We start from the raw sequence: 18,450 nt of genomic DNA on the forward strand, positions 1-18,450 counted from the left end.
AATGGTGACTGAAGGAGGTGGGTCCCTGTGTGGGGGATGGGAGTGGGGATCCGGAGCTCAGGTCCCTGGTCTCAGTCAAGTGCACAAGGGCCCTAGTCCTCGGCCCTCCTGGCCTCCTCACGTGTCCCGTCTACGGTCCTAGTGCCCCTCCCTCCGACTGTGGACTCAGTCCTGTGACTGGTCACAGGCTGTGAGCAGAAGAGGCACAAGTGCAGAGCTGTGCATTTCTGCCTCTGCCCTCCAGTTCACCACGAGAACACGCCGGGGCAGGCCTGCGGCTGATGAGGGACCCACAGATATATGTGCGGAGAACATTCTGGGCTGGGCCGAAGGAACAGCCAGTGCAAAGGCCGGAAGGCAGGAGCTTGCCCGGTGTGCTCGAGAGACGGCAGGCTGGCGCTGCAGCCCAGGGAGGGAGAGACAGCCTCAGGGAGGCCACGGGGGCCAGAGCACAGAGGATTTTGCAGACCCTTGTGAGACTCGGGCTTTTTCCTTTGTGAAATGAGAAGCTGAGGCAGGTGTGACGGTTTTAGTGCTGGTGAGAATAGATACAGGAATGTGGCAGAAGCGCGGAGACAGGGGGCCAGAGGATGTTGCAGTGATGAGCCCAGGCTGGCCACCATGGAGGTGGGGAGAAGAGGTGGGATTCTGGCCACTGGGAGGTTAGAACTGGAGGATTTGCGCAAGGACTGCAGGTGGGGGTGAGCCCACGGGAGGAAGGGGGTGTTCTGAGCTGAAGACAGCATGGAGACCCTGCCCGAACGCCTTGGCATCCCTCCCAGAGGCCCCCTCTCCCCCTTCCAGCTGTACTGGCCCTTTTTCCATTCCTCAGACACGTTCAGTTCTCTCCTGCCTCAGGCCTTCGTCACTTGCTCTTGCCCCTTCTCCCTTGCTTTGCCTGGTTAATCCTTGTCATTGGGGTCACGGCTTCAAAGCCCTTCACAGAGACCTTCCCAGGACCCCCACCTATCCCTATAGATGATCAGTTCTGTTATTTTTTCTCCTCCCACCCTGCCCTTCCCCTTTCCAGTGCTCATTGTAATCATGTACATAATCCTGTGTTTACTGGTTTAACGTCTGTCTCTGCTGGATTACAGAAAGTAGAGCCCCTTCCCAGCCAACCTCCAGAGACAGACTGCCTGCATTCAAGTTTTCTTTCCTCCCGTTTAAACCCATGCACATGGGTTTAATGTGAAGGATGTGAAGCTACTAAACCATCCATCCTCAGTTTCCTCCTTGGAAGGATGGTGGTAACTAAGACCCAATGAGATCGTCGATGTAAAGCACTTAGCTCAGTGCCTGGGACATAGTTCAATACATGTTAGCCACTACACTAGCCATGGTAAGAAGACTGGTTTGAGAACTATCTAGAAGCGCTTAGCCTGTTTACATGACTTAACCAGATTTGGCAAGCTCTCTGAGTGGTGTAAACAAGCAGCGCTCCAGGTATCAGGCTGCCTAGAGGAGGCAGGTTTGAAACTGCCCCTTGGCACACGCACAATTGGGGAAATAAAAGAGATGTATGGCGTTTGTTGTTTTCCGTTGCTTAGCAACCAAACCCGGGGTGGGTGGGCGGATCCCTAGACAGGCAGGAGGCAGGGTTCCCCTAAGGAAGCCGGGGGAAACCAAACTCCCTCTCCCAGATGCCTGCACAGAGAGCTTGGCCACTCAACCTGAACACATCTTCCCGCCTAGGACCAGAACACCGATTGAGGGTCACAGAGCAGCTGGGACCATTGAGGTGTTTCTCCTCTGATGTTGGGGGCCCAGCAGCCAGCGGCAGGGGGTGACCGTGACGTCAGCAGGTCCATCCTCACTAGTTCTGCCCGTGGCTCTACCTCCCAGCCTGCTGGGTTCCTGCCCAGTTGATACGCCTGGCTCTCCAGCCTATCTTGTGATGCTATGGGCCACGCATCATCCTTCCAGAAAATTCCTTTTAGGCTGTAGTTCACTAGACTTGTTTTCTGTTGTTTGCAACCAGGGATGCTGGCTTGTCTGCCCTCCAAACAGGCCGAGTACCAACCCTCAGAAAAGCCCGGTCAGCCCTCACCCTGGCTCCACCCTACACATCACCAAGAGCACAAAACTTCCCTGGAGTGCTGCAGCCACGTGTCAGCCTGCACTCAGAGAACCCGGAAGAGAGGGTAAAGGTGTCGCTGGCTATTTGGAAATATCAACCAGGCTTCTTTCCTAGGATGTCATACCACCTTGCCCCAACGCAGATGGCAGTGAGGGTGTCCCCAGGACAGGGCTGTTCCTGAAGAACTGGAGAGAAGCAAAGGGAGCTAAGCCTTGAATACTGAGGTCCTTGCCTCAGTCAAAACACTAACCATGAAGGAGCATTCTCTTCCCACCCAGAGAATGGGCTGGAATGGGGAAGCACAGAGCTCAGGGAGGAAGCAGTTTGCTTCCTGGGTGAGGGTGTGAGGACACCACCCTCTCAGAATACCCAACACATATGTACATGTAAAGAGACCTGGAGGTGTGGCTTGTCTAGGCAGAGAGGGCTGGAGATAGCCCCCGCTCCACAGTTGCCCACAGAAGTGTCTGAGAGAGGGTTCTGGGCCCAGAAGAGGCTGAGGGTCAGCATGATATGATGACAAAGGAGGCTGGATGAACCACAGGCCCGCTCAGTGAATGCTGGCAGTTGTGGGCAGCAGCAGGGATGGAGGCCAGCAAAAGATGGTCCGTGGGGCCAGAGCCCATCTTCACTGATGCCAGCAGAGCAAATGAGAGTGACCAAGATCAGAAGCCCTCTCCCTACTGACAGCACTAGCTGGAACCCCAGGGAGAAAGGAAGGCAGAAACAAAATTGACCTGAGGGAATCCTGAATTCTTTCAGAAAATGCTTCCACACCATGCAACATGGAAAACTGAGATGGAAATTAAAGTCAGTTATGGAAAGTAAAAATGTTCACACATCTGACTTTGTGGCCCGCGAAGTTTGTACCTACTGCAAAGGCATCCCACCCGCAGGAACCCCACCATGGTCACTGTCCAAGAGAGCAAAGGATGGACAGCCTGGAGAGCTTTCAGGAGATTTGTGGAGAGAGACACTAGTAGGATTTTGAAGCCTTGGTAAAGTGACTTGTTTTTATTAGTGCCTACTGTGTGTCAGGCTCCATGCTAAACACTCCATGTATTACTTCTGAGAGAGGTGGGAAATTATTCCCAGGTGAGGAAAGTTCAGCACAGAGGTATTGAAATGCATTGGGCTGATTTCCCACAAGACAGCTTAAATCACGGTGGCTGCAAAGATGGGCTCTTTGGGTAACTGGGAATGCTGCTCTGGGGCTTTAAACCCGAAGGTGGTTTTGGGAGAGATGGGAGGACTGGGAGGGACGAGGTTAATTAAAATGCCGAGTTCTTGGAGGGAACTCAGGCAGGAGTGGGGCGGCCCCTGGTGGACATCAGGGGAATGGCAGCTCGGTGGCTCCGACCTGACCCGCCAATGGCCCTGGATGGGAGGAGGGGGACGGGGAAAGGGAAAGGGCCCGCGAGGCTCCCAGCGGGTGCTGAGAAGAGAGGACCACGTTTTCTGTGGGGTCTGGACTTAGGCCCTCAGCCTGGTGACTGCAGTGGCTACTCCAGGGAGGTATGGTCTGGGGAGGGGCATTATGTGAGGACAGAGAGGAGGAAGGAAGTAACTTTGGCTGAGCGCTGACCATATGTTCAGAAGAGACATGCTGACAACAATGGCATACACTTTAGAAACAGGCAAGGACGCACAGGCACATGCAAATCAAAAGAAAACCAAGGTCATGACCTGAAGATCAAAGCTGAATTCAACTCAGAAAGAAATCCATAGGACAAAGCAGATCTCTTTATAATGCTGAAGGGGGTAAAATGGGCACCAAATAACATAACATAAAAACAGAGGTATATTGGGCTTCCCTGGTGGCGCAGTGGTTGAGAGTCCGCCTGCCGATGCAGTGGACACGGGTTCGTGCCCCGGTCCGGGAAGATCCCACATGCCGCGGAGCGGCTGGGCCCGTCAGCCATGGCCGCTGAGCCTGTGAGCCATGGCCGCTGAGCCTGCGCGTCCGGAGCCTGTGCTCCGCAACGGGAGAGGCCCCAACAGTGAGAGGCCCGCGTACAGCAAAAAAAAAAAAAGAGGTAGGTCTATATAAATCTGCTGTTCTTCAGTAGGGGCAATTTTGAGAAACCTTGGTATACAGTAACATGGAAAAATACCCACAATTAATTGTTCAATTAAGAAGGAAGTCCAGAACCACATTTATACCATGATCCCATTTTTTTCCCTAAATATATTTATGCTGGTGTACACATAGAAAAAATATTGGAAAATTTATACAGAACTGCTCATTCACTCATAATTCTTTTATTCATTCAACAAACATTGAGTACCTTGAGGTGCCAGGCACTGGTCTGTCCTATGTGCTGGGCCCCTGCCTTTGTGGGAACTCAGGGGATTCCTGGGAGGTGCCCAGGAAAACTGAATTTTCTACTTTCCAGGCTTTTGAGGTTTTGACCTTTTTATTATTAACCAGAAGCATTATATTACTTTGTAAATAAAAAACAACAAATACCATAGAAACCAACCAGCACATAGAAACAGATAGGAAGAAGCAAGTCAGGGCAGGGAGAGTCCCACAATTCACAGCAGCAGGTAGGCTGGGCAGGTGATGGGACTCTCAGCTGCCCTTCTGCCTGAATCTCCTGAAGTGAGGAAGACACCCACAACCCTAGAGAATGAAAAGCAGCAGCAACACACTAGGGAGAAGCCCCACAGACGGCAGTGAGGATTCTCAGCCGCTTGAATTTTGTGGTGTAGCGGCACCATAAGAGACAATCCACCACCCCAACAAGTTATCCTAAACTCAAATCTCCAATCTTGTTCAGCCGCCCTGGGACTCTGCTTACCCACCCACCTTGCAGTTCCAGCACCATAAGGTGGTTAATAGCCAGCATGTCTGTTTATAAGTCAGCATCTTGCTCAAGGGAGCCTTCTTGCTGATTCAAAGACCAAAGAAAAAAAATCATCTGGCTACAATAGTGCCCCCCCCATCCCCAGGAAGCAAACAAAACAGCTGAGGGAAAGTGGCGCTAGCAGGTGAGGGGTCTTTGGTAAACAGAACTGTCCCTGAAGAAATGGAGGCCCCTGTCCTCTCCTGCCCCCTAGTGGTAACCCAAGGTTTTCATCTGGATTGGCTTCTCTATGGACACCAGGATTCCATCAAGCAACGACAATAGTAACAATTGATACAGAGCTCTATTTCACAGAACATATTTTTTTATATTCTATCCTTGCAGAACAGATGGAATCATTATCACCCATTGTATAGATGAAGAAACTAGGCTCAGAGAGAGTTAAGCAGATCACCGATGGCCCTGCATTCACAAGTAACCCAGTAGTACTCTTCCTCCAATGCCACCCTCCCTTCCCAAAGCTGCCATTCTTTTTATAAAGCCAAATTGTATTTTCAGCTGGGTCTCCAATCCTAGAAGGCAGTCTGAGGGTCTGCTAAGGGCCAAGTACTATTTAGTGGGTTCACAGTCTTGTCTCCCAGGAGCAAGTGTTTCCTGGAGCAAGCAGCCAAGTTGTTTTTGCCTGGTCCCTGTACCGTTAATCACAGAAACAGGGAAGTGTGTTGGTTTCAGTCTCACTCTTCATTGAAACCTCAGGTCTATTCAGGCTCAGTGGTGGCACTGGGCCTTCTGGGGGTACCAGGAGCTCTCAGCTGTCTTCTCCAACCACACAGGTGTGTGTAGGAGGCTCGTGAGGCTGCCCTCTGAACCACTTGCCTCAATACTTTCCTCAGTCATTAAACGTGTTTTTTCCTTCTTTCAAAGTAATATGTGCAAATAGATTTTTTTTAAATAATAAAAAACTTACAGAGGAGGATCCCCAAGTTTAGGAAACCAGAATCTTTTCTATCAGGCAGTAGGCCTGCCTGACCTTTGTCCCAGAGGGAGACATTATCTTTAGTATACTGGACAGTAAAGAAACCTGCCCTTTGGGAATTCCCTGGCAGTACAGTGGTTAGGACTCAGCGCTTTCACTGCCAGGGCCTTGGTTCGATCCCTGGTCAGGGAACTAAGATCCCACAAGCCACGCGGCATGGCCAAAAAAAAGAGAAAAAAGAAACCTGCTCTTTGCTCTGGAGAGAGACACTATCTCTAACTTTCAAGGTTGTTCACTATACAAATATTCTTGAACAAGTCCAGACAAAGACAGCCAATACCTATGCTCCACTAACTGCATGTGAGAGACGCATATAGAATTAATCTCCCAACAATTAAAAAGGCCTACTAACGGGCTTCCCTGGTGGCGCAGTGGTTGAGAGTCCGCCTGCCGACGCAGGGGACACGGGTTCGTGCCCCGGTCCGGGAAGATCCCACATGCCGCGGAGCGGCTGGGCCCGTGAGCCATGGCCGCTGAGCCTGCGCGTCCGGAGCCTGTGCTCCGCAACGGGAGAGGCCACAACGGTGAGAGGCCCGCGTACCGCAAAAAAAAAAAAAAAAAAAGGCCTACTAACTGATAAAGCTAGAACAATAAAAGAATTCCACTCTGGCAGGATATAAAGCTCTCACACTGTGCCTGCCCCCAGTCAATCCCGGACCAGGTACCAGACAACTAGGGGCAGCCCTGACACCACAGAGCCTAATGAAATGACACAAAGTAGCCAATCCTACACCTGCTGAGCCTGATTACCCTACCTTTCAAACTTCCCATGAAAGGCTCTTGTCTACATTTTCCCCTCATTCCTTCTGCCTCCTGGCCGACCCTGGTGCCTCTCTGTGTGGCCCTGTGTGGCATGCCATGTCCCCTTCCTCTTGGGAACTGAGTAACAAACCACCTTTTTAACATCAGTTGTCTCCTAATCTGCTGGCCTCACCATACCTCAATGATAATAAAACCTAGATTTTAACATTTCATCTCTTACTATCAGATCGGAAAAGTTACAAAACTTGACAACACTGCTGGCGAGGCTGTGGGGAAACAAGTGCTCCCATGTGTGGCTGGTGGGAGTGCAAAATGGTTAAACATTCATGGAGGGAAACTTACTAGTATCTCCAGATCACTGTTTAGTGAAAAAAAAAGCACAGTAGAAAAGAATGTTTACACCACCTTTTCTGTAAGAAAGGAATAATAAGGAAATATACCTGTATCTGTTTTTCAAAAAGAAACACAGGAAGGATAAGTCAGAAACTGAGGAGATATTTTCCTGCAGGCGATAGAAGGCATGGAAATGTCGAGTGACTCATCTCTAAACATAAATTTTTGTATAGTTTTGACTCTTAGAATCATGATAATGTTTTATATACTCAAATTATCAGTAAGGATTGGGAAGAACCCTAAAATGCAACTACAAACAATCAACCCAACTGTATTTCAAGTAAGCAATTCTGGAACTACTTGGTCTGTGTAACTGTCAGATTGAGCGAATGAGTAAATATATTAAAGATGTTAGGAAAGCCAGATTTCCCACTGTTGGAGAAGAGAGCTATAAAGTGGAACTGGAGAAAGCTAGGGAAAACCCTTTGGTTTTGAAATGGAATTGGAAGTATCAGTATGAACTTGTGGTCTTAAATATATATATACACAGAAATATGTACAGACAAATGCGTGTATGCGTGTTCCTAGTTCTGTCCACTAAAAGGGTCTAGAAGCATTCTTCTTGGAATCCGCATAGGAATGCGTACACCGATTCCCCACTGAAAGGAAATGTGGCTCCTTGGAGAAATGATAGAATCCAGGGCTGGGGCAGGGAAAGTACAAGTTGAACACAGAACATCTTGATGTACCAGGAAGTAAGAAAGTGCTCATAGAATGATGGGTACGTGAAAGGATTACAGGATATGGGAAACAGCTGTAAGCAGATACTGTACATAATTGGGATAATCTGAGCATCAAAATAAATAATGGTAATAATGGATTATAACTCATTGAATAAAACAAGAATCCATGAGTCCACACTGATAATAATGAATGCATGAGGGACTTCCCTGGTGGCGCAGTGGTTAAGAATCCACCTGCCAATGCAGGGGACACGGCTTCAATCCCTGGTCTGGGAAGATCCCACATGCTGCAGAGCAACTAAGCCCGTGTACCACAACTACTGAGCCCACCTGCCACAACAACTGAGCCCACATGTCACTACTACTAAAGCCCACGTGCCTAGAGCCTGTGCTCCGTAACACGAGAAGCCACTGCAATGAGAAGCCCGTGCACCGCGTCAAAGAGCAGCCCCTGCTCGCCGGAAACAGAGAAAGCCCACGTGCAGTAATGAAGACCCAACGCAGCCAAAAAATAAATAAATAAAAAATATATATATACATATATATATAATAGATAAATTTATTTTAAAAAATAATGAATGAATGAGAAGGAAAGCGCTTTCTTACAATAGGATACCAAATTAATGTAGAAAGAATAATGGAACCAGAGCATCACCATTTTGCAATCATCACAGTAAAAATCGATTGAAGTCAATATCCTCAGTGGATTCTGGAAACTAAAGAGTGAAGATTTGAAAAAGAAATAGGATATCTGGGGCTTCCCTCGTGGCACAGTGTTTGAGAATCTGCTTGCCAGTGCAGGGAACATGACTTCAATCCCTGGTCCGGGAAGATCCCACATGTCACGGAGCAACTAAGCCTGTGTGCCACAACTACTGAGAACAAGTGCTGCAACTACTGAAGCCCGCGCACCTAGAGCCCATGCTCTGCAATGAGAAGCCACTGCAATGAGAAGCCCGCGCACCACAACTAAGAGTAGCCGCCACTCGCCGCAACTAGAGAAAGGCCGCGTGCAGCAGCGAAGACCCAACACAGCCAAAAATAAATAAATAAAATAAAATTTTAAACAAAGGATATCTGTACGGTTTCACAATATCTCCCCATAAGTTACATATTAATTACAAAGGGAAAAGGACACACTTTACAATGGAAAAACCTGGCGGATACCTCCTTTCACAAGTGATTAAAGTCACCATTCCCTAAGATGGAACAAACCAAGATGTGCCTCCCATTATAATGCACTAGGAAAGACATAGCACTTCCGTGCTATTCCTGCCAAAGCACATAATTTGATCCTAATCACAGTGAAACACTGGACAAACACAAGTGAGGGACAAACAACAAAATAACTTGCTTGGACTTTTCAAAAATGTCAATGTCATGAAAAACAAAGAAAGGCTGAGGAACTTTTCTGGATTAAAGAAATTTATGAGACATGGAAATTAAGTACAATGCATAATCCTGAATGGGATCCTGGGCTAGGGAAAAAAAGCTAAAGAGGATATTGTTGGGTTAATTGATAAAATTTGATTATGGACTGTGGTTTAGCTAAAGGCATTGTATCAATGTTAGATTTCCTGATCTTGATCCTTGTATCTTGGATATATAAGAGAATACCCTTGGTATTAGGAAATACAGCCTGAAATCTTTAGTGATAAATGAGCATGTCTACAACTTACTCTCAAACTTCCTGGGCAAAATGTGTGTGTGTGTGTGTGTGTGTGTGTGTGTGTGTGTGTGCGTGTGTGTGTGTGTGTGTGTATGTGTGTGTGTGTGTGTGTGTGTGTGTTATATACACATATGCACGCATATATACCAGGGAAGAGAGAGAGAATATTAAAGCAAATGTGACAAAATGTTAACCATTGGTAAAGGGCATATGTTCTTGCAACTTTTACGTAAATCTGAAACTACATCAAAATTAAAAGCTATACGCCGACCCCCACACAAAAGCTAATATGAAAACAGAAGGGCCCACTAATTGCCCAGCATAATGAATGAAAAAACACCCACACCCAGGCCTATGTGGCTGCCTCCCAACAAGCATTTTGCTCTTGCTTGTTAATGGGTCCTGATTTTTTTCTTTTTTTTTTTTTTTTTTTTTTGCTGTACGCGGGCCTCTCACTGTTGTGGCCTCTCCCGTTGCGGAGCAGAGGCTCCGGACGCGCAGGCTCAGCGGCCATGGCTCACGGGCCCAGCCGCTCCGCGGCATGTGGGATCTTCCCGGACCGGGGCACGAACCCGTGTCCCCTGCATCGGCAGGGGGACCCTCAACCACTGCGCCACCAGGGAAGCCCTGGGTCCTCCTGATGTTTAACATTAGACTTTTTACACTAGAGCATGTAATATTTTTATTTAAAAAATTTAAAAATAGAGGAATTCCCTGGTGGCCTAGTGGTTAGGATTCCGGGCTTTCACTGCCATGGCCCGGGTTCAATCCCTGGTCGGGGAACTGAGATCCTGCAAGCTGCACGGCACGGCCAAAAAGTAAATTAAAAAAAAAAAATTAAAGAAAAGAGAGGGTCCCCCAAAAGAAGAAAAAGTGAGGTTTGTGGAGAGAACACGTGCATAAGTGAACCAGTGAATGGGGAGTGGGCGAGTGAATGGACAGAGCAGGCTAGCGACGTGGGGACGGAAGAGGCTCCCTCTCGAAGCACAGGCACTTTCATCTCTGCCCTCGTGGCCCCATCCACCCAGGTGAGGGGTGCAAGTGGGCTCTGTTTATGGCTGACACACCCTAGCAGCTGGGCTGGCCAAAGTGCATTTTCTTTCCCTCCCTTAGGAGGTCAGGCCAGGCAGACCCGTGCTGCTTCCTCCTCTCTGCCGGGGGGGCGGGGGGGGGGTCTCCTGCATTCTTGGCAGATGGGCACCAGGCATGCTGGGGAGGCTGCGTCAGGCTGGCAACCAGGTGGCCCACATCTAGCCCCGGGCCTGTGCCCGGCTGCCCCTGTGACTATCAGGGAGCACTTCCCTGCCTTGGGCCTCCGTTTCCCCATTTGCACCGTAAGAAGTCTGGTCAAATCAGTGATTCTCAACTTTGGCCACACATTAAAATCAGCTGGGGAGGACTTCCCTGGTGGAGCAGTGGTTAAGAATCTGCCTGCCAATGCAGGGGACACGGGTTTGAGCCCTGGTCTGGGAAGATCCCACATGCCACGGAGCAACTAAGCCCGTGCGCCACAACCAGAGAAGCCCCCGCGCCTAGAGCCTCAACGGAGAGTAGCCCCCGCGCAGCAACGAAGACCCAACGCAGAAATAAATAAAATCAGCTGGTGACCTTTTAAAAATTCCAGGGCCCAGATTGCACCCCAGACCAACTAAGTAGGACTCGTTAGAGGGTAGGACCAGGCACCCGCAATTTTTAAGGTTTTGCAGGTGATTTCAACGCACAGCTAAGTTTGAGAACCTATGGGCTCTGATCTCTGAGGTTCCCTCTAGCCTTATGATGCTGAGGCCCACCCAATGCCCTGTCCTGTGACACTGGAGGGTTAAATGATATGGGAGAGCCACCCCGAACATGTGAGTTCCTACCTTCAGCCCTTTGAGACAGCAGCCCTGCCCAGGACTTTGCCCAGCCCCATCCACCCTTCAATGAACCTCCTGCTCCAGCCCTTGCCTCCTCCATTTCAATATTTGGAATCAGGGATTCAGGATCCTTGCCAAGGCGGAGTCCCCCCCAGGTACAGGCCCGGGTGTTCCTGCTTTCTTGTCACTCACAGATGCTGAGGAAGGGGCTGGGAGAAAGGGGAGTGAGAACTGGGGAGGAGGGGCAGTCTGTTCAATCCGAGATACTGTTTGGCTTTTCTCATCCCTTGAGGTAATATCTGCTAACCTTTTCCAAGGAGGGCTGTACCAGCAAAGCCTCCCCTCCCAGGGGCCCTTGGGTAGGTTAGCCTGCACTGCTTCCCCATAGACAACAGCCCGAGGAGAGAGGAGAGACCCTTGAATTTCAGTCCCTTCCTTCACTTGCAGCATCCTGTGCAAATTAAATCATACAACACACCTGAGCCTTCGTTTGCCTACCTGTAAAATAGGTCGACCCTGCCCTATCTTACCAGCCAATGACAAGAACATATTATTGTTTCACTGCAGATAGATGCGCTAAGGCTTTAGAACATGCTTTTTATTTGATTGGGAGCTCAGCATAAATGCTAGAGGGGCTGCTGATCTGACAGACCACAGAGCTGACCCATGGCTGAACCCCAACAGGACATGAGGGAGAAGTCTTTAATTCCTGTTTCCAACATGGTCCTCAAGGATAGGGGAGGGGCCTGAGGAAGGGAGGAGCAGGGTGCCCTCCCCCAGTCTGCCAGGGGTGTAGTCAAGAGCAGAGCAAGTAGACCAAGGGTCCTTTCAGGGGGAGGCAAGTATCAATAGGTGTAAATTAATAACAGCAGCCAGCAAATACTGGTGCTCACTGAGTGCCTGGAGGGGTTGTACTTCGTTCACTTTCTCATTTCCTTCTTACAACCTGTGAGTTGGAGATTATTAATCCCATTTTCCAGATCAGAAAACAGGCTCAGAGAGATTAAGTAACTTGTCTAAGGTGTCACTGCTACTAATAGCATAGGAACAACAGATCCAAATCTGCCCGACTTCAAAGGGCATGCCTTCTGACCTCTAAGAGGCCCTGTCCATCCACAGGGCATCATGACCCGACAGATTCATCCGAGAATTAAACGCTTTTACACGTGGTAGGCCAAGCTGGGGGACATCTCACGCTCTGTGTGGGGTGAGCAGTGAAGGTGTGCGGAGGGCATCATTCCAGTTCAGGAATCTGGGGGGCTGAGGCTCAGTGGCTGCAAGGTTGTCTCCCAGCCCAGGGCAGAGCTCCCTCCACGGCCCAGAGTGGAAGGGCACAGACTAGACTGCAGATCCCTGCCCCAGGGGTAGGGACATTATTTCTGTCCTGGGAGAGGGCTGCGCTGAGCGAGAGCATCTCATTTCTGGGGGAGCATTTAGCAGTGTGGAAAAAGCACGGTTTAAGCCCTAAGCAGGACTGGCTTCATGGGCCTGAGATCAGAGCAGTTGTGCAGGGCCCTACATGAAGGCCTCACGCTTGGGATTAAGTGCTCTATGGTCGCTGGCTCGAAAATTTTAATATTTAGTTTGTTCTGTAAGTGAAATCAGACGGGACAATGGAGCATGTGCTGGGGGACTGGGAACTGGGAACTGGGAGCTGTGGTTCGAATGTGTGGTCCCACTCTCAGTCCATCGTGCTCTAACCGCTACCACTCCCTCATTCTGCTGTCACCTTCGGCCCCTGGCAGCGACTCAAGCAACAGGCGGGCAAGGCAGGGCTTGCTCTGAGGTCCACTGAGCAGGGAAGCGACAAGGGCTGGGGTCCCTCGGCCACCCCCATCCAGATACCACAGTGTTCAGGTGCGGAGGGTGCAATTCCCTGGGTAGCCATTTTGCACTGGGCCCCACTTAATTAGTAGGTCACATCCAGGCGCTGCCACTTCCTAATGGAGCAACTCCAGCAAGTTACTTCACCTTTCAGCACCAATTTTCTTGACTGAAAATGGGAATAATGTCTACACCCCATAGGATTCTTGTGAGCACAATGAGGTTTCTGGTCCCTCCCCTCCAAAATGCAAGTCTGATTATGACAGCCTCCTCCTGAACACTGTCTAATGGCTTGGCATTGTTCTAGAATAAAGGCCTTTCGCCCATACCAGTACTGTCCAATTAAAATGTTATGTAAGCCACATATGTAATTAAAATTTTTCTAGTAGCCACATTAAAACAAGACAGGTGAAATTAATTTTAATATATTTACTTCACCCGATATATCAAAACTATTATTTCAACACATAACCAATATTAAAAATGAATGAATTTTACATTGTTTTCTAAGTCTTTGAAATCCAGTGTGTATTTTACACTTAAGAGCACATCCCATTTCACGTGACTAGTGGCTACAGACTGGGTAGCAGAGGTCAGTGGACAATCCCACAGTCTGGCGCACAGGGTCCCTCCCTGCCCCCTGCCCTGCAGCCATGCTGAATTGCTTTCCTTCCTTCTAAAGCGCCATGCCTCCCCGCACAGGGCCTCTGCTGTTCCAGGGCCCTGGAAAGCTCTTCTCCCTCTACCCTATGGATCTGCTTAAGCCTGCTCATCCTTCAGAGGTCAAACACTTGCCCCTCAGGGAGATCTTTCTTAACTCCTTTCCAGGCTTTCACACTTTGGTGCATCTTGCCCTTGCCATGCCAACTGTAATTTCACATTTGCTTGAGGTCACTTGATTAATATCTATCTCTCCTGCTAACTTGTAAACGCCAGGACAGACACCACTTCGGGTTTTTGTTGTTTGAATCATCGATTTCCCCAGGGCTTAGCACAGTGCCCAGCACAGAGCAGGCTTTGGTTGAGAAAACTCCTTATAAAGGGACTCTTCTAACTGTATAACTCTGCTAAAGAACTGGAGACACAAAGCTCTCAGTGCCGAATATATTTAAGCAGAAACGAGTTAAGTGCACAGATTATAAATATTTCTTCCTCAGATTACATACCATTCAAAATTACTGTCTCAGTTCCTTTTCATGATTTAAATGGTGATTAAGGAAAATTACTCTTCAAGTCTGAATGTAATTACTGCCCTTTTCGTGGCAGTTCTTCCTGTAAGGAGGAGCTGCCGCAGGGCAGCGAGTGGAGATGCGGCTCTATCGCCCCTCGCCTAACTGGCAGATCTGGAGAGCTAAATGCTGTGCTGCTGCTCTCTCAACTCTCCTTCTCCAATTCTTTCTCAGGTGAATATACACAAGAAGGCGCAAATCAACAGTTGCCAACTGACCCAGGTGACAATGCCAAACCTGATGACATCTGCCTAGGTGAGGTCTCGGCCCTGACACCATGTCGCAAAGCCAAACTCACCACCTGGCTCCCTCCACCTTCAGTCGAAACTGCTCCTTCTTACAACAGTTAAGTTTTTTTTTTTTTTTGCGGTACACGGGCCTCTCACCGTTGTGGCCTCTCATGTTGCGGAGCACAGGCTCCGGACGCGCAGGCCCAGCGGCCATGGCTCACGGGCCCAGCCGCTCCGCGGCATGTGGGATCCTCCCGGACTGGGGCACGAACCCACGTCCCCTGCACCGGCAGGCAGACTCTCAACCACTGCGCCACCAGGGAAGCCCAACAGTTAAGTTTTAAGACTCACTCAATGCCACTGTCCCAGAAGATGGTAGAATTATCCTATTTCTCAGCCTACCTCTCACCTTGAAGTCCCAGGTGGTTATCAACAGAATGATTTACACTCTTAAGAATACAGAGCCCCAGGGCTACACGTTTCCTTGAAGCTTTACAAATAGCCAACAAGGCACAAACAACGCCTATGTATTGCCAAGGGTGCTGCATATCACCCACTGCATATTTTAAATCCTAGCCTGGCTTCAAACTGCAAGCCTTTTGGTGGGTATGATGGGGCATACACCCCAGAGCTTGCCCAGCATTCCAATAAAAGCTTCAGATAATTATAAGTTTATATTTGCCTATAAAAGCTCCAGATCTACTTATTATTCAGTTCTTTTGCTGTAATAATTGATGTTGAAAGGCTTTTAAATGAATGTTTTGTTTCTTTTACGAATAAATTTGTGGGTGATCCAGAGCTGGTGCTGAAAGTCAGAATTCAGAGCCACAAAGAAAATGCATGACTTCATTCAAGTTGAACTGGATAGACAAGAGCTGAGTTACCAAAATCTACTAAAAGTGAGCTGCTGTGAACTGGGGATTAACCCTGAGCAAGTGGAAAAAATCAGAAAGCTACCAAACACACTACTCAGAGTGGTAGGGTTTACAAGTTTCTAAATAGAGACTGGGCTCTAGGTGGGTAAAATTATGTCCTGTGAAGCCAATCACTAGCTCCTGCATTACTAATATGAAAACAAAATCCAAGACACTGGAAATTCTGGCTGCAGGACAGCCAAACACGGTAACTAGGTTATTTTCAACCTGGTGCTTCTACAGATTTGCATACGTAATTCATCAACCCTTTTAAAATTGTCTGAATTACAACTAACACCCACATTTAAGACCCTAGTTCAACATGGCCAGCCTCCAATCTCTACAAAACTGACTGGTCCCCAGGACAGAAAATACAAACCCATTCTTATCTACTTAGCAACAGTCAGCCTTTGCAATCTCAGGAAACAAAATTTGGGGCATTTTAATATATTTTCCTGATTCAAAATACAAATCTCACTTTTTAACTTCAGAAGAAAATTCTCATTTCTTTGGGCATTATTTTTTTTAAAAAAGCAACTTTCAAATGCCTTTAGCGGGGCTTCCCTGGTGGCACAGTGGTTGAGAGTCCGCCTGCCGATGCAGGGGACACGGGTTTGTGCCCCGGTCTGGGAAGATCCCACATGCCGCAGAGCAGCTGGGCCCGTGAGCCATGGCGGCTGAGCCTGCGCTTCCGGAGCCTGTGCTCCGCAACGGGAGAGGCCACAACAGTGAGAGAGGCCCACGTACCACAAAAACAAAAACAAAAACAAAAACACGCCTTTAGCAATTCTTATTGGTGCCTTGGCTAACAGTATATTCTTTGTAAACTAAAAGTAGTGGGATGATCATACTTTATAGTTGTTTTTTTTTAATGCCCTGGCCTAAAGTTTTTCTTCAAATTGGGACTTTATTCCCTTTGGAGACCTGCAACCACATGGACTGGGGGAAAAAAAAAAAGACACACGCACACAGAAAAAACAATTCTAAACTGCTGACTTAGTTTACCATGAATAGACAGAAAACAATGCTTGGCCAATATTATTAAGCCTTTGTATCCTAACTTCACATGTATTTATGAACCATTATATAATTTCTTTTCCATATTAAGGACAAAGACATTCTAAGACTACGGGACTTTCAAGAAGTAGAACTAATTTTAATGAAAAATGGAAGCTCTGAACTGATAGAGCACACACCATCTCTGTTAGAGAAGCCCTGCTACAACAGCAATGCTGCAAAAATGACATCTTAAGAAATCCCAGAAACAAAAAACTGGAATTAGTATTTTGTAAATAATGAAGCTGGATGTATGTACCAGTTTGCTAACTTCACATGTGTACTTATTACATTTCCTTGTTTGCAACTTCTCTGGGCTGGGAGAAGAGTACGTTCAAAATGCTTTGACAAACAGAAGTATAAAAAAAACAATTGTAAGTATGATACTTATCAACGCAAGTTTAGTTTGTAAAGTTGTACCCCAATCCTGATCAGGCATAGGTATGCACTCCTGAGATTCCGTCAGGACAAATGGCCAGGGTCTGTTCACATGAACTCCATTAAGGGCAGGGTGAGCTGATGAGCTGGGAAAGCCAGGACCCCACTTGCCACACTGGTTCAAATATCCCAGTTTCTAAAACCATCTCTTAACATCATTTCCTTTTTACACACTTTTTAACTTACCTATGACTTAACACAAGTCATCTTTGAGGGTACTTTTAACATACAACTTGCAGAAAAGCCAAGGCACAGCATACAGCACTGAACTCTATTAAACAGGTGAAAAAATAAAACCAAGCTGGCACCCTCACTAACTAGCTCCAAGGTGGGTTATGATCACACCCCGTGCTAGGTTCTTCCCTACCACACCACCCGGAATCCTTCTGGGTCAACTTGCTAACTTCTAGTGCTTGTTACCTTGGAAGCACTCATGCCTGACTCCATTTACCAACTTCCAACAAGACACACCACACTGTCACTTCTTTACACACCCGTGTGAAATGATCTCTAATCCTCATGGAACTGAGACCTTAAGGCTGATCTTTAATTACCAGAGACCTTCTGGGCAAGCACAATGTCTTGTCTCCTCCAGCACATGAAATAGGCCACTGTTCTCTCACCTCCAAATTCTTCATAGGCCACCTTTGATGAAGGGCGAAGGGACACTGAGACATTACATCAACACATCGCAACCAATGCCAACGAAGTGGAAAATGTTCAGATTAGGGTAAAGTTTCAACCACTTTCCCCTTAAAGAGCAAACATTATTTAAACACTTCATGGTATTCGTATTAAGAGTAGAACAAGGACAAAGAGCGGCCCCTCTGAGGTGACAATGTAACTTGAACAAAGGGAAGGACGTGCTGACAGGTCAGGAAAATGGCTCTTCTCACCTCAGCAGCTCCCCTTCCTGGATTGGCATAAATCTGACAGAAAAGCTTTCTTGGAAGCTGCTTACACAGCAGAAGCAGCATCAGCTCCCTGGCGGGCATCCAAATGAAAATAACATCAAGATAAAAATAATGTATCACAAAGAAAACATATATTTAGGCCCTGTTTCTAGCTTTCGAAGACTACAATTAAGACCCTAAATCTGGCACTTGAGAAGCAGTACCCTTTACATCTGCTACTCACTGAAGATTAATTTCATGAAACACATTGTTTACGTATGTTTTACTACTTACTACCTTCACCAAGACCTCTTCCCATTTTTTAATTTAAATTTTATTAAGAAATATCATACATACAAAACCACATACACATACAGTTTAAAAAAGAAACCACCCACCCAGCTTCAGCAATCACCACCAGTTCCTCTGAAGGCTCCTCCTTGCCCTTCATGATCTCCCTCCATCCCTCCAATGTACTGAATTGTGTTAATCATTTCCTTGCTTTCCATTTACCATATATTTAACGGCCTGGTTTTGACCTTCACAGAAACGGAACCACCGTGGATGTATTCTTCTG

At 47.7% G+C, this 18,450-nt stretch overlaps 1 protein-coding gene across 1 annotated transcript; it reads left to right on the forward strand.

The window, feature by feature from the left end:
• Positions 1 to 15,231: 15,231 nt before the first annotated feature.
• ANKRD40CL (ANKRD40 C-terminal like) lies at positions 15,232 to 16,738 on the forward strand (the record flags this gene model as incomplete). The annotated part of the gene is made up of 2 exons (XM_079905214.1): positions 15,232 to 15,549; positions 16,595 to 16,738. The coding sequence occupies exons 1-2, from the start codon at positions 15,409 to 15,411 to the stop codon at positions 16,736 to 16,738; spliced, it is 285 nt and encodes a 94-aa protein (XP_079761340.1). The 5' UTR covers positions 15,232 to 15,408.
• Between the last annotated feature and the right edge of the window lie 1,712 nt (positions 16,739 to 18,450).

Source organism: Stenella coeruleoalba (assembly GCF_951394435.1).
Source record: "Stenella coeruleoalba genome assembly, chromosome: 19".
Classification (NCBI taxonomy): Eukaryota; Metazoa; Chordata; class Mammalia; order Artiodactyla; family Delphinidae; genus Stenella; species Stenella coeruleoalba.